The 13,731-nt window shown below is 37.9% G+C and overlaps 1 protein-coding gene across 3 annotated transcripts in view; it reads left to right on the top strand.

Moving 5' to 3' along the window:
- Positions 1–1,731: 1,731 nt before the first annotated feature.
- The window catches only part of snd1 (staphylococcal nuclease and tudor domain containing 1), a 220,349-nt gene continuing 208,349 nt past the window's right edge, over positions 1,732–13,731 (top strand). For 2 of the 3 annotated variants that reach the window (XM_037760707.1, XM_037760708.1), the window contains exons 1-4: positions 1,732–1,954; positions 8,998–9,147; positions 9,833–9,953; positions 11,010–11,091. In XM_037760707.1, the coding sequence (XP_037616635.1) occupies positions 1,874–1,954; positions 8,998–9,147; positions 9,833–9,953; positions 11,010–11,091 (434 nt within the window). In that variant the 5' untranslated portion in view covers positions 1,732–1,873. The remainder of the gene's footprint in view (positions 1,955–8,997; positions 9,148–9,832; positions 9,954–11,009; positions 11,092–13,731) is intronic. The other variant, XM_037760706.1, reaches the window with a different exon arrangement.

The following is a 13,731-nucleotide window of genomic DNA, read 5'->3' as shown; positions in this document are numbered from 1 at the left end:
TCACATCTGCGAGCTGCCCCCTAGTACAACTGAGCAGCAGCACAAAAAAAAATCATCTGATGCAAGATTATCACCATATTGATGGTGACACCATCCATTACTCATCATTTGTCATCATCATACTTAGTCTATTTATATCCATCTTGACAAAAAACATATTAGAGTTTAAAATGGCAAACATTCTCAGATAAAAAGCACAGATGTTAGGATTAACATTAACAATGCAAATAACAGTGAGTGAGCTGTCTTGCTCTATAGAATATAATTTAATTGAATATTTTATTATATTTGCCCTGTAAACCTCATGCATACCAGCTTGTGTGTGTGTTTGGTGTTTGCGTGTGTAACATCCTGTTACATTTAGTCATAAATAAATAAATAATTGTTTTTCAATTATTATTTATGTTCTTTTAAAAATTAATTTTATTATATATATATATATATAAAAAAATATTAAAGGTATTTATTAATTTTATTAATTTTATTTCCTCTAGATTTATATAATTCCATTTATTTATTTACCTATTTATTTATTTTTAAATCCCCGTCTTTCATTGTTATTGTTATTATTATTTTTTAGGGTTGTTCTATTGGTTCATTTTTATTTTATTTTTTCTTTCTTTGTCATCCTTAAATTCCTTTGCTGTTTTTTCCTTATAAATAAATAAATAAATAAATACATAAATAAATAAATAAATAAATAAATAAATAAATAAATAAATAAATAAATAAATAAATAAATAAATAAAATCCTATAACTATTATATTATAATATCCTATTTGGTTTTATTTCAGTCATTAAATCTTGTGGAACAAAGCTTGCAGGGCCAAAAATGAGAAGAACAATGTATGCAGGAAATTGAGGTACATTTATTTGCCTACTTCTTCTAATCAGTTCCAATATATATATATATATAAACAATAACATTTCATGCAAAAGTAAACATTATTTCTGGCAACTGTTATATACAATATACTTCATTTGACATTTTTGTTAGGGTCGATTGTGTGAAGCTAAGATTGAAATGTCATACAACTTTAATAAACTTATTTAACTATATAAATGCAACTGTATGTTAAATACAATGTGTCGCTAACAACTGTCACTAACATACAAATAAATAAATAAATAAATATTATTTATTATAATATAATATAATATAAATTTATTTGCCTGCTTCTAATCAGTTCCAATATATATTAAATTCAATTAAATTCAATTTATTTTTATATAGCGTCAAATCATAACAGAAGTTATCTCGAGACGCTTATATTTTTATATTAAACAATAACATTTCATGCAAAGTACACATTTATTTCTGGCAACTGTTATATACAATATACTTAATTTGTCATTTTTGTAAGGGTTGTTTTTTTGTGAAGCTCAGATCGAAATATTAAACTTCCGACAGACCTTGAAGGCAGCACTAGCTGGGTTAACACTATGCTGACGTGTCGCACCTCTTGACCCGGAAGCCTTTACTTCAATTTGTCTCTTGCGGTCCGAGTCCATTCGCTCCCATTCATTCTGCTCCCCGTAGACCAAGGCCTATTAAAAGAAGGATAGAACACGCATCATGGCTGCGGGGGTAGTGCACATGCGCAGTAGAATGTGGTCTACCAATCACAACGCAGGACCGCAGCTTGAGTTCCACTACGCATGCGTCATATCAACTATGACCGAGCCTCCTTCTATAGGCCTTGCCTCAGACCCGGAATCATTTTGACGCATGGCAAAGTGTGTTTCCGGTACAACGTGTGTGTTGATCGTGTATTCAGCCTTTTTCCTCTCTTGGCTTTCAGAGTCCCAGCTCCCTTAACCTGGTCACCCCCTTTATTATCGTTGTAGTAATCTCTGAACACCGTTGTGGACATGGCATCTGTTTCGGCTCCAGCTCAGACAAACCCTTCTTCTCCGTCTGCTGCTTCTCTGCAAAGAGGAATAGTGAAAATGGTAGGAAATACTCATATAACATACATGAATACGTTGAGTCTAAGGGGGTACAGCTAGTTAATGAACGTTACACTAACTGCCTATTGTCATACAACTTTTAATGAACTTATTTAACCATATAAATGCAACTGTATGTTAAACACCAGTCTGTCGCTATAACAACTGTCACAGCTCACCTGGCTGCGACCAGCATGCACAGCTAACAGCCAGCTAGTTGCTAGCCTGCTAACAAGCTGAAGCCAAGGCCTATAGAAGGAGGATGGGACATGGGTCTTGGGGTATAGATAGATAGAAAGAACGAAAGAAAGAAAGAAACTTTATTGATCCCATGGGAAATTCAAGTTTCCAGCATCACAGTTCCACAGTGCAAAACATGTTAGTAAAAAAAGTTAGTATTGCAAAGTACAAAAAAATATATACCAGATATAAAAAATACAAGGAGATGAAGAAAACTGTTAAAACTGAATATAGTGCAGGGTAACAGCTGTGATACAGGACTATTAAAAAAGTGAATATAGTGCAGAAGAGACTGTATAAATTGAATATAGTGCAGAAGACACTGTTAAAAATGAATATAGTACAGGGTAACTCCATTAGCTTAGTCTATGAAAGTGCACTGTGTGCACTATTATCTGGGGTAAAGGTAGGTATTTATATTTATAAGGAAAACAGAACATGGGGTGCTTTTCATAGATATATAGATAGATAGATAGATAGTAACTTTAAAGATCCCGAGGGAAATTCAAGTTTCCATCATCACAATGCATAGTGCAAAAACATGTTGGCAGTAAAAAAAGTTAGTAGTGCAAAGTACAAAAAAAATATACCAGATATAAAAATACAAGGAGATGAAGAAAAAACTGTTAAAACTGAATATAGTGCAGCTAGTGCCACAGCCAGGACTTTAAAATACTGATCAGGTTACAAGTCCAAGTAAAAAGCAAAAAGTATTGTTTCAACTTCTCTTTATTCTGTCAACAGTTCTTTCCTGACTTTTATTGTTAGTTTATTTCCAAAGCTCTCTCCACACAGAAATGAGGGGACACCCAAATCCAGTGATTAATGTATTTTTCTGTCCCAAAAGTAGAACTAAATTTGAAAATACTGAATACTGGATTTGCCAATGAAATAACCCCATGTGTCATTTTTATATTTTAGCATGTTAACTCCTCAATAGAGGTGTGTGGTATAACGCATGCGCAGTGTGACCAGATTCTACTGCGCATGTGCAGTACCCCCGTAGATATGACGCCTGTCTTATCCTCCTTCTATAGGCCTTGAGCTGAAGCCAAACTGACGTTAGCACACGTTTACTATCATGCTAGTTAGCGCTTAAGTAACTTGAATAAACCATCTAAGTGGAAAAGTGCATTGACAAACTGTCAAAAGTCCTCTGTCATTACATAAAACGTGAATTTACACGTACTAATAAACAACTTAACTGTAAACTGTCATTCACTAACTTAACTGTAACGTTAACAGATGTTTAGTTCCCAGCTAACGGCTAAGCTAACTAGCTGTGAGCTAACTAGCATTTGTGTTGATTTAATGAACAAAGTTGGTTGTTTGCGGTGTTACTGAAGACGTTTTACGCTGAAATTGAATTAATTCATCTGATTTTACACATGTAAATGTTGTATTAACTCCCAAAGCTTCTCCTTATGTCGTGTCATTCTTCTCAGCATTTCCCTATAAATGCTATTGTGTAATATTTCATTGTTTAAAGAAGCTAACTTTAGTAGTAGAGTAAGGGATCTATGATTCATGTACTGGTTCAATGTGTTTTGGACCCTTCAAGTCACAGACTCATGTCTGTCCTCAGGGTGCTGGTTCAAACCAACCACGAGAAACTGACACGTAGCTACAACTTTTCTTGCCCCCTATAATCTGCCATTCATCTTGGTGGTGTGTAGTAGTCTCTGTCTGTAGTTAAATAACAGCCTGGCACTTTGTTCTAAGGAGAAGATAACCTTTAAGTTACTCCTCTAGATAAAGGGAACAGATTTACTCAATGAATGCTTTTGGATAGATCCATAATTTGACCTGTGGAAGGTAGACTTACAGCAGGGGTGCACACACTTTTTCAGCATGCGAGCTACTTATAAAATGACCAAGTCAAAATGATCTACCTACTATAAAAATGCAAAACATATATTTATTTATAAATATATTGAGTATTCTTTATATGTACAATATATGTTGGTGTACCTTGCATAACTGCATGAACCCATATTGTACAATATAACTCTGTACATTTTTTGTCATTACCTTACTCTGATGACTTGCACTGAATGGAATCAGCCAGGGATGCATAGTCCGGACAGTAGCTGCTGATAGCCAGCCTCAAGCACACTTCCAAATGATCATCAGTCAAGGTGGAACGGTATTTGGACTTAATAATCTTCATGTGGGAAAAGGCTGACTCGCATAAATAAGTGGAGCCGAATAATGCAGTCAAGGAGGTAGCACATTTCCTCATGTTGAGGTACTTTTCCTCTGTGAGTAAGTTCCAGAACTGTCCATGAGCCCTGGACTTAAGCTGAATGTCAGTTTATAGTGTCAAAATCTCATCCTCCACTCCAGATGAGTTCAGGTGAAACAGTGTTGCAATTTGTTGGCTGACGTCTATTTAAAAAAAAAAAAAAAAAATTTTTTTTTTTTTTAATGCCATGCGATCTACCCACACTACCTTTGCGATCGACCGGTAGATCACGATCGACGTATTGGGCACCCCTGACTTACAGTCTCCTGTATGCCACCATGAAACAAATAGACTGGAGCAAACAAGATTAATTCACAGTTATCTTAGTTGTTTTATTAATTTTCCTTTATTTAACCAGGTTAGTCCCATTGAGATCAAAGATCTCTTTTACAAGGGAGACCTGAGGCCTGTACTACGAAGCGAGTTCAACATACCCAGTGTATAGTTCAACATACACAGTGTATAGTTCAACATACACAGGGTATAGTTCAACATACCCAGGGTATAGTTCAACATACACAGGGTATAGTTCAACATACCCAGTGTATAGTTCAACATACACAGTGTATAGTTCAACATACACAGTGTATAGTTCAACATACACAGTGTATAGTTCAACATACACAGTGTATAGTTCAACATACCCAGGGTATAGTTCAACATACACAGTGTATAGTTCAACATACACAGTGTATAGTTCAACATACCCAGGGTATAGTTCAACATACACAGTGTATAGTTCAACATACCCAGGGTATAGTTCAACATACACAGTGTATAGTTCAACATACACAGTGTATAGTTCAACATACCCAGGGTATCTTCTTGTTATGTGGCTTCACTAACCCTAACAAACGAGATCCCGCTTAAAGGTGGTTATCAACTCAGTAAATCAACCCAGGGTTCCTCAGTCTGGTTGTGTTTGCAGTATATAACCAATCACAGACATGGACAAGTCTACTGTCAGCAGACAGACAGGCAGAGTGGCACATTTTACAAAGAGTAAACTATATTAGATAAATACGAAGAAGTTGAACACTTGATACTGTGTCACTAAAAGTAACACAGTTGAAGCTGCCAAATGCAGGAAGAACAGCTTGCAAAGGAAAAAACTCCCAGTGTGTGAATGCGTAAATTAACAGACTTATTAATTTAACGGAACACTCAAAAGTCAGATATAGTCGTCCAAATATAAATAGCTTTTAAGAGGGTATTGGATGAATGGATTACACTTCTTTTTACCCTGTGAGTAACATGTGGCGTTTATGACTATTTGAACCTTCTTTCACCTGCGTCCCCCCTCTATGGCGGTGTGAAACGGACTCAAGAGCAAGTAAAAATATAAATAAATATAAAAACATAATTCAAAGCGGTAAACATCCACATCATAAATCCAGCTGTCCTTCTTGCATTTGTCAGTTTAAACTGTGTTTTTTTTAGCCTGGATAATGACTGTAACTTCTTCATATGTGTGTGATATTATCATACTTCACCGCACTGAGCTCTGATTGGTCAGTAGGAGGTGCTTTTATACGAGTTGATCTCGTATCTGGAACATAACCTGCTCCGGAGCAGGTTAGCTGTTCAGCATCAGTTACCATGGCGATCTAACCCGTCACGTAAGAAGTGAACCACCTTCGTAGGGTGGAAAACCCAGAGTTAACCCTGAAGTTACCTCGATAACCGCAAATCCTGCTTCGTAGTACAGGCCTCTGGCCAAGATAGCAGCAAGACAGTTTTAGTGAAAGTAACAGACAACACATAAATTAACAACATTAAAACTTGCTCATACAAAACACTTGCACACAGACAACCTGGACTGCAGTGATTTCACCAGAGACCTTAAACTCGTTCAAGGTAACTAAGTTTTGAAGATCAGATTGTACATTATTCCAAGCAGTAGGTGCCGTAAACCTAAAAGCTTTCTTTCCCAATTCAGTCTGTACTTTTGAAACAACAAATTGCAAAATGTCCATAGAATGAACATTATGACTTCCAGTTTTCCTTTTTAAAAGTGAAGACAAGGAAGAAGGAACTAAACCCAGAATGCTTTTATAGATGAACACATACCAATGACTGAGGCAACGAGCACATAAGGATGACCAGTTCACTTTAGAGTAGAGTACACAATGGTGAGTCAAAGAGCGACAGTTTGTAATGAATCTCAGTGACCCATGATACACGCTATCCAGCATTCGAAGACAACGAGCAGAAGCATTCATATACAACACATCTCCATAGTCAATAACAGGCAAAAAGGTAGATTCCACCCGTTTCTGTTTCACACGAAAAGAAAAGCAAGACTTGTTTTTCTGTAGTAAAATCCTAATAAGAGCTTCAGTGTTAATGAGAAAAGGTGCATGTCGCTCATGCTGCTTTATCACCGAGAGCATATTCAACAACACACAATTATACATGTCTCCAGGCGTTGGAAGATGGGCTGTTTTTAGAACTAGTGTAAACAGGTAAGAGCTGGTGATCTCCCTTGAGAAGGAAGTGTGCCAGTAGATTACACTCTTGTGGGTTTATTACCAAAGGAATTGAGGTTTTTGTGAAGCATCTGTTAGTGCAACCAGAGACGGAGTAGTTGGATTATTTTAGAAAGAAAGGTCTCTTTGATTTATGTCCACTGTATAAAATAGGGCTGTGTATTCGCAAGAATCTGGCGATACGTATCATGATACAGGGGTTACGATTCAATATGTGCGATATATTAAGTAAGTAAGTATGGCAATATATTGTGTTTTTTTAAAATCAAATTTTAGGAAAACTGTCAGTATAAAGAATACACTGCCATATGCATAAAATCTGAGTAAAAAAAGTTTACTTTTTTATGCAATCAGAGCAGTGGGATCTACATTTGCATTTATCACAGTCCCTGTAACATCCAACATTATTGAGCTACTTTGAGAGGGCACATACACTGAGAGGGCACATCTCCTTGCAATTGAAATAAAGTATTGACTGAGTTAATCTTTGCGTGTAAACTATTAATTAAAAACTGATCCCGTATTTTTAATCTTAAATACTTTTAATTCAATTCTCAGGAAAGAATTACAGAATAATTCGCCCCTCTGGCATGAACTTGTGTGAATCTCTGGCATGCACTAATCATCATTTTTCATTTGTTCATTCATTCATTTTTTGCCCCTGCTTGTCCATCTCTTAGTACTCTCCATTTCTCTCTCAATTCTCTCATTCACTGAAGGCCCTTTCAGACACAACCCGACAACGGCGCACACATTATTTCCAATGGCTTGCGCAACGCCACGGCGGCTTTTTCGGTGCGTCGAGCAAAGCCCAACTTCTGTAACTGAGCGCTGTGATGTGCGACAAACGCAGCTCAAACCGAGTTATGTCGCGAGCAGCTCTCTCTTCTGCCAGTAAACAACATTAGGTGTAACTGTATGGTCGTCCGGGTTGAAACAGTAGAGCTTATTCACGCTGTACAGTGCCAGAAACAGGTTGAGATAACAAAAAAGGTGTGAAAATTGGTCATAAATCGGGAGAAATACGGGAGAATTGAGACACCGGGAGAGGGCACTGAAAAACAGGGAAATCTGGATGGTTGGCAAGTATGAGTATACCTAATTTAGATTCATAGTACAACCTTTATCAATGGCCCTTATCTAAAATAATCAACTCTGTGCCTTGAGAAAGGTGATCAGAGAGTCAAGCAAGGCCGTGTAGTGCATTCCAAGTAGAACTTGTCCCTTTTGTAAACAGAGAAGGGCGGTCGGAGTAGTGCCTCTTTTTTCCATGCCTGGTCAGTGTGTAAAAACTACAACTACTCCGCTGCTTAGCCTATACTTATGGAGGGATTGGGTTGGATAGATAGTGGGGAATTGTGGTGATTTGACTTTATCTAGCCCACATCTTAGATCAACAGCCCCCAGTGATGCTCCCCCGCAGACACACCGGAGAGTCTGCAGATAAAAGGTGTTTGCTCAGATTCGTGTAAATGCCATGGTTGTCAAACCCAAGAGTAGGTTATCTTTTTTTTTTTTTTGTATTTAGCTACGTTGTCAGATGGCGTGATCTCACCTTGCGTTTGAATGACAGACTGTCTCCATGGCAACATGAAGTTGTTTTTCAGCTCTATAATAGTTTCTAGGCTCCTGTTACTTCTTTTGGTTTGCATCCATACAGCAGGTTTAACACAAGCTCGGATCTGATTCACTAAATTGATGATTTCCTTATTTTCTGTACTTGTTTATGTCACACCAATTTCAAATGAATCCTCCATGACCCTCACACAGTGCTTATCAGATTGACACTCTTGCTACAATGCAAATAATACAACGGTTTACTTAATGTACCAGAGTGCAGGAAATAGAAACTGAAAGCCACCGCTAATTTCTTCTTTGCACGCAGGTGTTGTGGTCTGGAATTTGTTCCTGTTGTTTGTGGCCTGTGAATAGCATAATCTCTTTTGTGATGAATATAATTTCAGAGTTTCTGAAGATATTATCTCCATTTGCTTAACGAAACAGTGGCCAATACTTCTCACATTTGATTTTTATCTTCTCCAGTTTGACAGTCTTTGTTTTCATCTCTCCAGGTCTTGTCAGGCTGTGCCATCATTGTTCGGGGCCAGCCTCGAGGCGGCCCACCCCCGGAGCGTCAGATCAATCTCAGTAATATCCGAGCAGGGTCCATGGCCCGTCGAGCCGCTCAGGGCCAGCCCGACACCAAGGACACCCCCGATGAGGTGAGCAGCTCCATCCTATTGTGTTTGTGTTTGTTTATTTGTGTTTGGCAAAGGCAGAACAAGGTCCTGCTAAGTAGCCCTGCAGCACCCGCTATGCTTTTCCAATTTGTTTTTAACTGTGGGTAGAAGATCTGCTTTGGGATTTTTGTCACGTGGCTTCGCTACCCTCATCTCCATCGAGCAGTTGTAATTATGTATGAATTGGTATTTAGACCGTGCTTTGATTGTCTAAACGATGATGTAGCCTCGAGATAAACATGTCAAATCTCAATTGAACTCGAGGCTTGAAGATACCACTGGTGTAATTTCCTTTTCACGCCTTTTGAAAAGCCCATCTATTTATTTATCACAGCCAGACGTTACAACTGTCTGTCCTACTGCCTGTAAAAAAATCTATTAGTATCCAAATGTTGCAAGACTAAAATTTCTGCTTTTTAATTTTTAAAAACATTTCCAATTTGGCCTTGGCAGATGGTCAGGCCTTATTTCTTTTATCAGATGAAAAAAAAGAAGTAAAAACTCATTTAAATCAGCTTACAGAGATAGTTTGCTTTAACCATAATATCATATTGGGGAAAAAAGCAGGTTTATTACTCATCAGTCAAAACACACTTTGGTTAGTTGTTTGTTGTTTGATTTGATCGCCTTATGGAAGAGTTCATTGATATTCCTGTCTGTATTGCAGCCGTGGGCCTTTCAAGCCAGAGAGTTCCTGCGCAAGAAGCTAATCGGCAAAGAAGTGTGCTTCACTGTGGAAATCAAGACCGCTTTGGGCCGAGAGTACGGCATGGTCTACCTGGGGAGAGGTGAGTGGACATCTAAAATCACAAACTGGTCTGAACAATGTCCACACTGGGGAAAAATACTCAATACATAAATGTTCCTTTTCTCTTTATTTGTCAGCAGTTTATGTTTTGAAGAATATAGCAAAATCATGCTAAAGGGAACACGTTATACTGAATTCAACATACACAGGGTTCAACGTTAGTATTTAGGCAAGTGGGTCACAAATCTCCTTACCCAAAGTAAATTTTTACTTGCCCCTATACAAATTGTTCTATGTATTAGCGGTTATCAAACGACAACAAAGACCAAATTTAATTGTCGTGTTTAATTGGTTAAATAATCTGTAGTTTCGCCCCACATCGCCGAAGCCACCTTGTTTCCAGGATAATTGAATTGCTCGCTTGTACTTCAGCTCAAAATCTTTTTTTTTTACCCGCCGCAATTTTTTCATTTGAGTGCCCGATCGGCACCGCGCATGTGCAACTCTCAACAGAAATGAGAAGGAAGCGAGATGGCTTACTCCTTAGCTACTTCCATTATCCGCTCTGGAAAAAAAACGTATTAATTCTTTTGAGATGCTAGATCTACTAGCCCGACGTGGCATTTTTACTTGCCCAGGGCAATACTAATTCTTGAGCCCTGCATACCAGTGATGTGGAATTCAAACAGTAATACAGTTATGCACACCTATTGTAGTAACTCAGGGGTCTCCCCAAGATTTTGAGTTATGCTTGTGCTATCAAAATGTTGTGTATATTTTGTGCTAAAATAGCATCATAGTTTGTCAAATACACTGTTTTTTTTTAAATAGTTTGATGGTGGTACAGTACTGTAGAGTGTATTTAAGATTTAACTGAGAATTGTCCGTAATCCACCGTTAAATCAGCACACCTGTAAAAAGTTTTTTTTTTTTTTTTTTTTTTATGTAGCTAAATGTCCCTTGTATCCTAAATGTCAGCGCCCATGATTGCCTCTTGTCCAAACAAATTACCTGACCAGAACAAACTAACTGCTGTGTAAATTTAATCATACTGGTCTAAAATCGAAAAAATGTTTTTTCTCTCTCCTCATTTAAGACACAACAGGCGAGAACATTGCTGACTCTTTGGTGAACGAGGGCTTCGCCACAGTCCGCAGGGAAGGAATCAGGGGGAACAAGTAAGATTTCTGTTTCTCTGCTACCTGTAATGTATGATGTGTATGATTGTTTGTTGACATGAATGGATTATATACAGGACAAATGGCATGACACTTATTATGCTTAATATGGTTTTGTCAGGCGTAAAAACACTCACTATCAGAACATTTAGGTGTAAGCTTGAATCTGATACTTATGCCGAAGAAGGTTAGGTTTTCATTCTGCTCATCTCTGCTTTTTGGAAAGGTGACTCGAAAAAGAAAATACATTCAGAGGAAATTTTGTGTACCGATTAATCCAATATCCCACACAATATGTGACTGTACCAGTTTTTTTATCCCTCTTCGGGATATATAACTGTTACCTATCACAGGGTTCCTACGCAGTATGGAAAAGTATTGAATTTGATTTGAGTCATTTCCAGGTCTGGATAAGTATTGAAAAAATAAAAGACACTATTGAAAAACATTTCTGTGTCCAGACTATTTGCCCCTATTCTGATGGGGATGACGCAGAATGACTCACAGGTCCAGGTCCAGGTGTTAATTTATATTATGAAGTAGCCTACATTTCTTTTCATCATGAAAGAGAGGGGGAGAGAGAGAGAATAGGGACCCAGTCGGCAGAGAATAGCGACCCACTCGAGAATAGTGAATAGCACACATTTCAAATGAAATGTAATGTTTGCTGGTTTTTAGTTTTGCAGCACTACATAGAATGAGGAGGAAATCATCTTTGGCAACATGATGTAATCTTCATATAGCAGCACAAACACTGGTAAATCTGTGGGGAGATGCATACATAAGTCTTCAACCGGTAGACTGTAGAGAATTGAGCTGGAGCCATGATGTCCCAGATGGTGGCAGTATTACCCTGCTGCTACAGCAATGTCCCTCTGAAACCCTTTTCTGCCACATTGCCCTTACACAGTAATCTCCTAAATACACACACACACACACCCAGCGCTATATGACAAAGCACTGTATATCCCCCCCAGTGGCAGTATTTGCACATTACACACATTACAAGCAATTTGACTCATGCTGCTACATTTTGTATCCTCCAACATTGAACAGAGAGATGATGTGGATATTCTGCTACTAATGACCCATTTCAAGCATTCTGCGCAATGGCCCAGAACAAGCACTAATGTAAATGATGCTTTAAGTGTAAGCGGGCGTCGTTTGGCCAAAGGGGGAGGCCCATTACTCAGCGAGGACTTAAGTTTTTTCCCCTCAGCGCGCTATAGCCTCCAATATCATTACCCCTCGTGACTGGGTACGTTGATCACACTAACTATGATGGGATCATAATTATGGGGGCGATTATAACGATGATGGCTTCGGACACTGCAGTTAAATGTGTTCAGAAGCTGACTGCAGCTCGGGGAAAATGGTAAGCCAATTCCCAGATTTAACCAGAGCTGAATGGGGGCACAGTTGTTTATTTATTTGACTTTTGAATATGTATGAAATAATGAAATCTGTATTTTGAACACAACTAACAGATTTTTTGCACATAAATTAAATGAATTCATCTTGAAAAGTGTCACCTTGGAAACTGAGGATTGATTCCAAGTAACTTTTCTCTTTTGTTGTAGCTTTTTTTCGCTGTTCGGTATCGTTCTCGTCCTTGTATAGCCTCCTCAATGTTCACTAATTACTGTACAGCACTGTTGTTTTGAATGGCATATCCCATAATGTCTTTTATGGTTGCAATTACATAGTCCCAGAGAGGTTTTGGTCCCGACCAACTCCACATAACACGAGTAGTGGTTTGCCTCCAGGTCATCTCAGAGCCATCAACAAGGTTGTTGAGTGGTTGGTTGTCTGCTTTTGATCTTGAGTGTTATGAAGAACTGCGTTATACCCTTTTTCCACCAGACTTAGCGTCTATGTGCAGGTTTTTTAAAACACGGAAAACCCACTAAAAATGGGCGATGGACTCCTTTTCCTGCTGGAAGTATGCCGTGCCGATGCTCTAGCTTTTCTGTTTTTCTTTTTTCCTGGAGTGTCACGTTTGACGTCACGGACGCCAGTTACTTTTTTTGTCTTTATTATACAAGCAAACAGAATAGGTTTGAGAGCAAAAACTATCCACATGCAATCAAAAGTAAAATAAATTTGATAGTAATTCCAAAGGTTTTGCTTGCAAATCCAAAATCTTGTGGGCGGGACCTACGCTGAAAGATGTAAGACACGTCTCGATTGGAGTGACAGTTTGGCAACATCCATTGTGAGAAGACAGAAAATGAATGCGCTTAATAAATTAATTATACATAACTTCCATTGAAGAACCAAGAAAGATGTGTTTGAACTGGTGCGTGTAGATTGCTTTTTGTATAACAATCTGTGATATTTGAATGGGTTAAAAAATGCGTGACCAATAGAGACGTGTCTTACATCTTTCAGTGTAGTTACAGCCCCGAGATTAAGCTCAACAGCAAACAAAACTTTTTGGATTTGCATTAATACATTTTATCACAATTTTATTTTACTTGCGATAAAACATTTTTTGATTACAGTGTCTTAAGTTTTGCTCTTAAATCAATTTTTTGATTACAGTGTGGAAAGTTTTTGCTTTCAAACTTATTCTGTTTGATTGGATGATAAAGACACAAAAGTAACCCCATACTTATCTAGTCTCTCTCTCATACTCCC

The sequence above is a fragment of the Sebastes umbrosus genome, chromosome 23, assembly GCF_015220745.1.
Source record: "Sebastes umbrosus isolate fSebUmb1 chromosome 23, fSebUmb1.pri, whole genome shotgun sequence".
Lineage (NCBI taxonomy): Eukaryota > Metazoa > Chordata > Actinopteri > Perciformes > Sebastidae > Sebastes > Sebastes umbrosus.
This window is presented reverse-complemented; position numbering and strand designations above follow the sequence as displayed.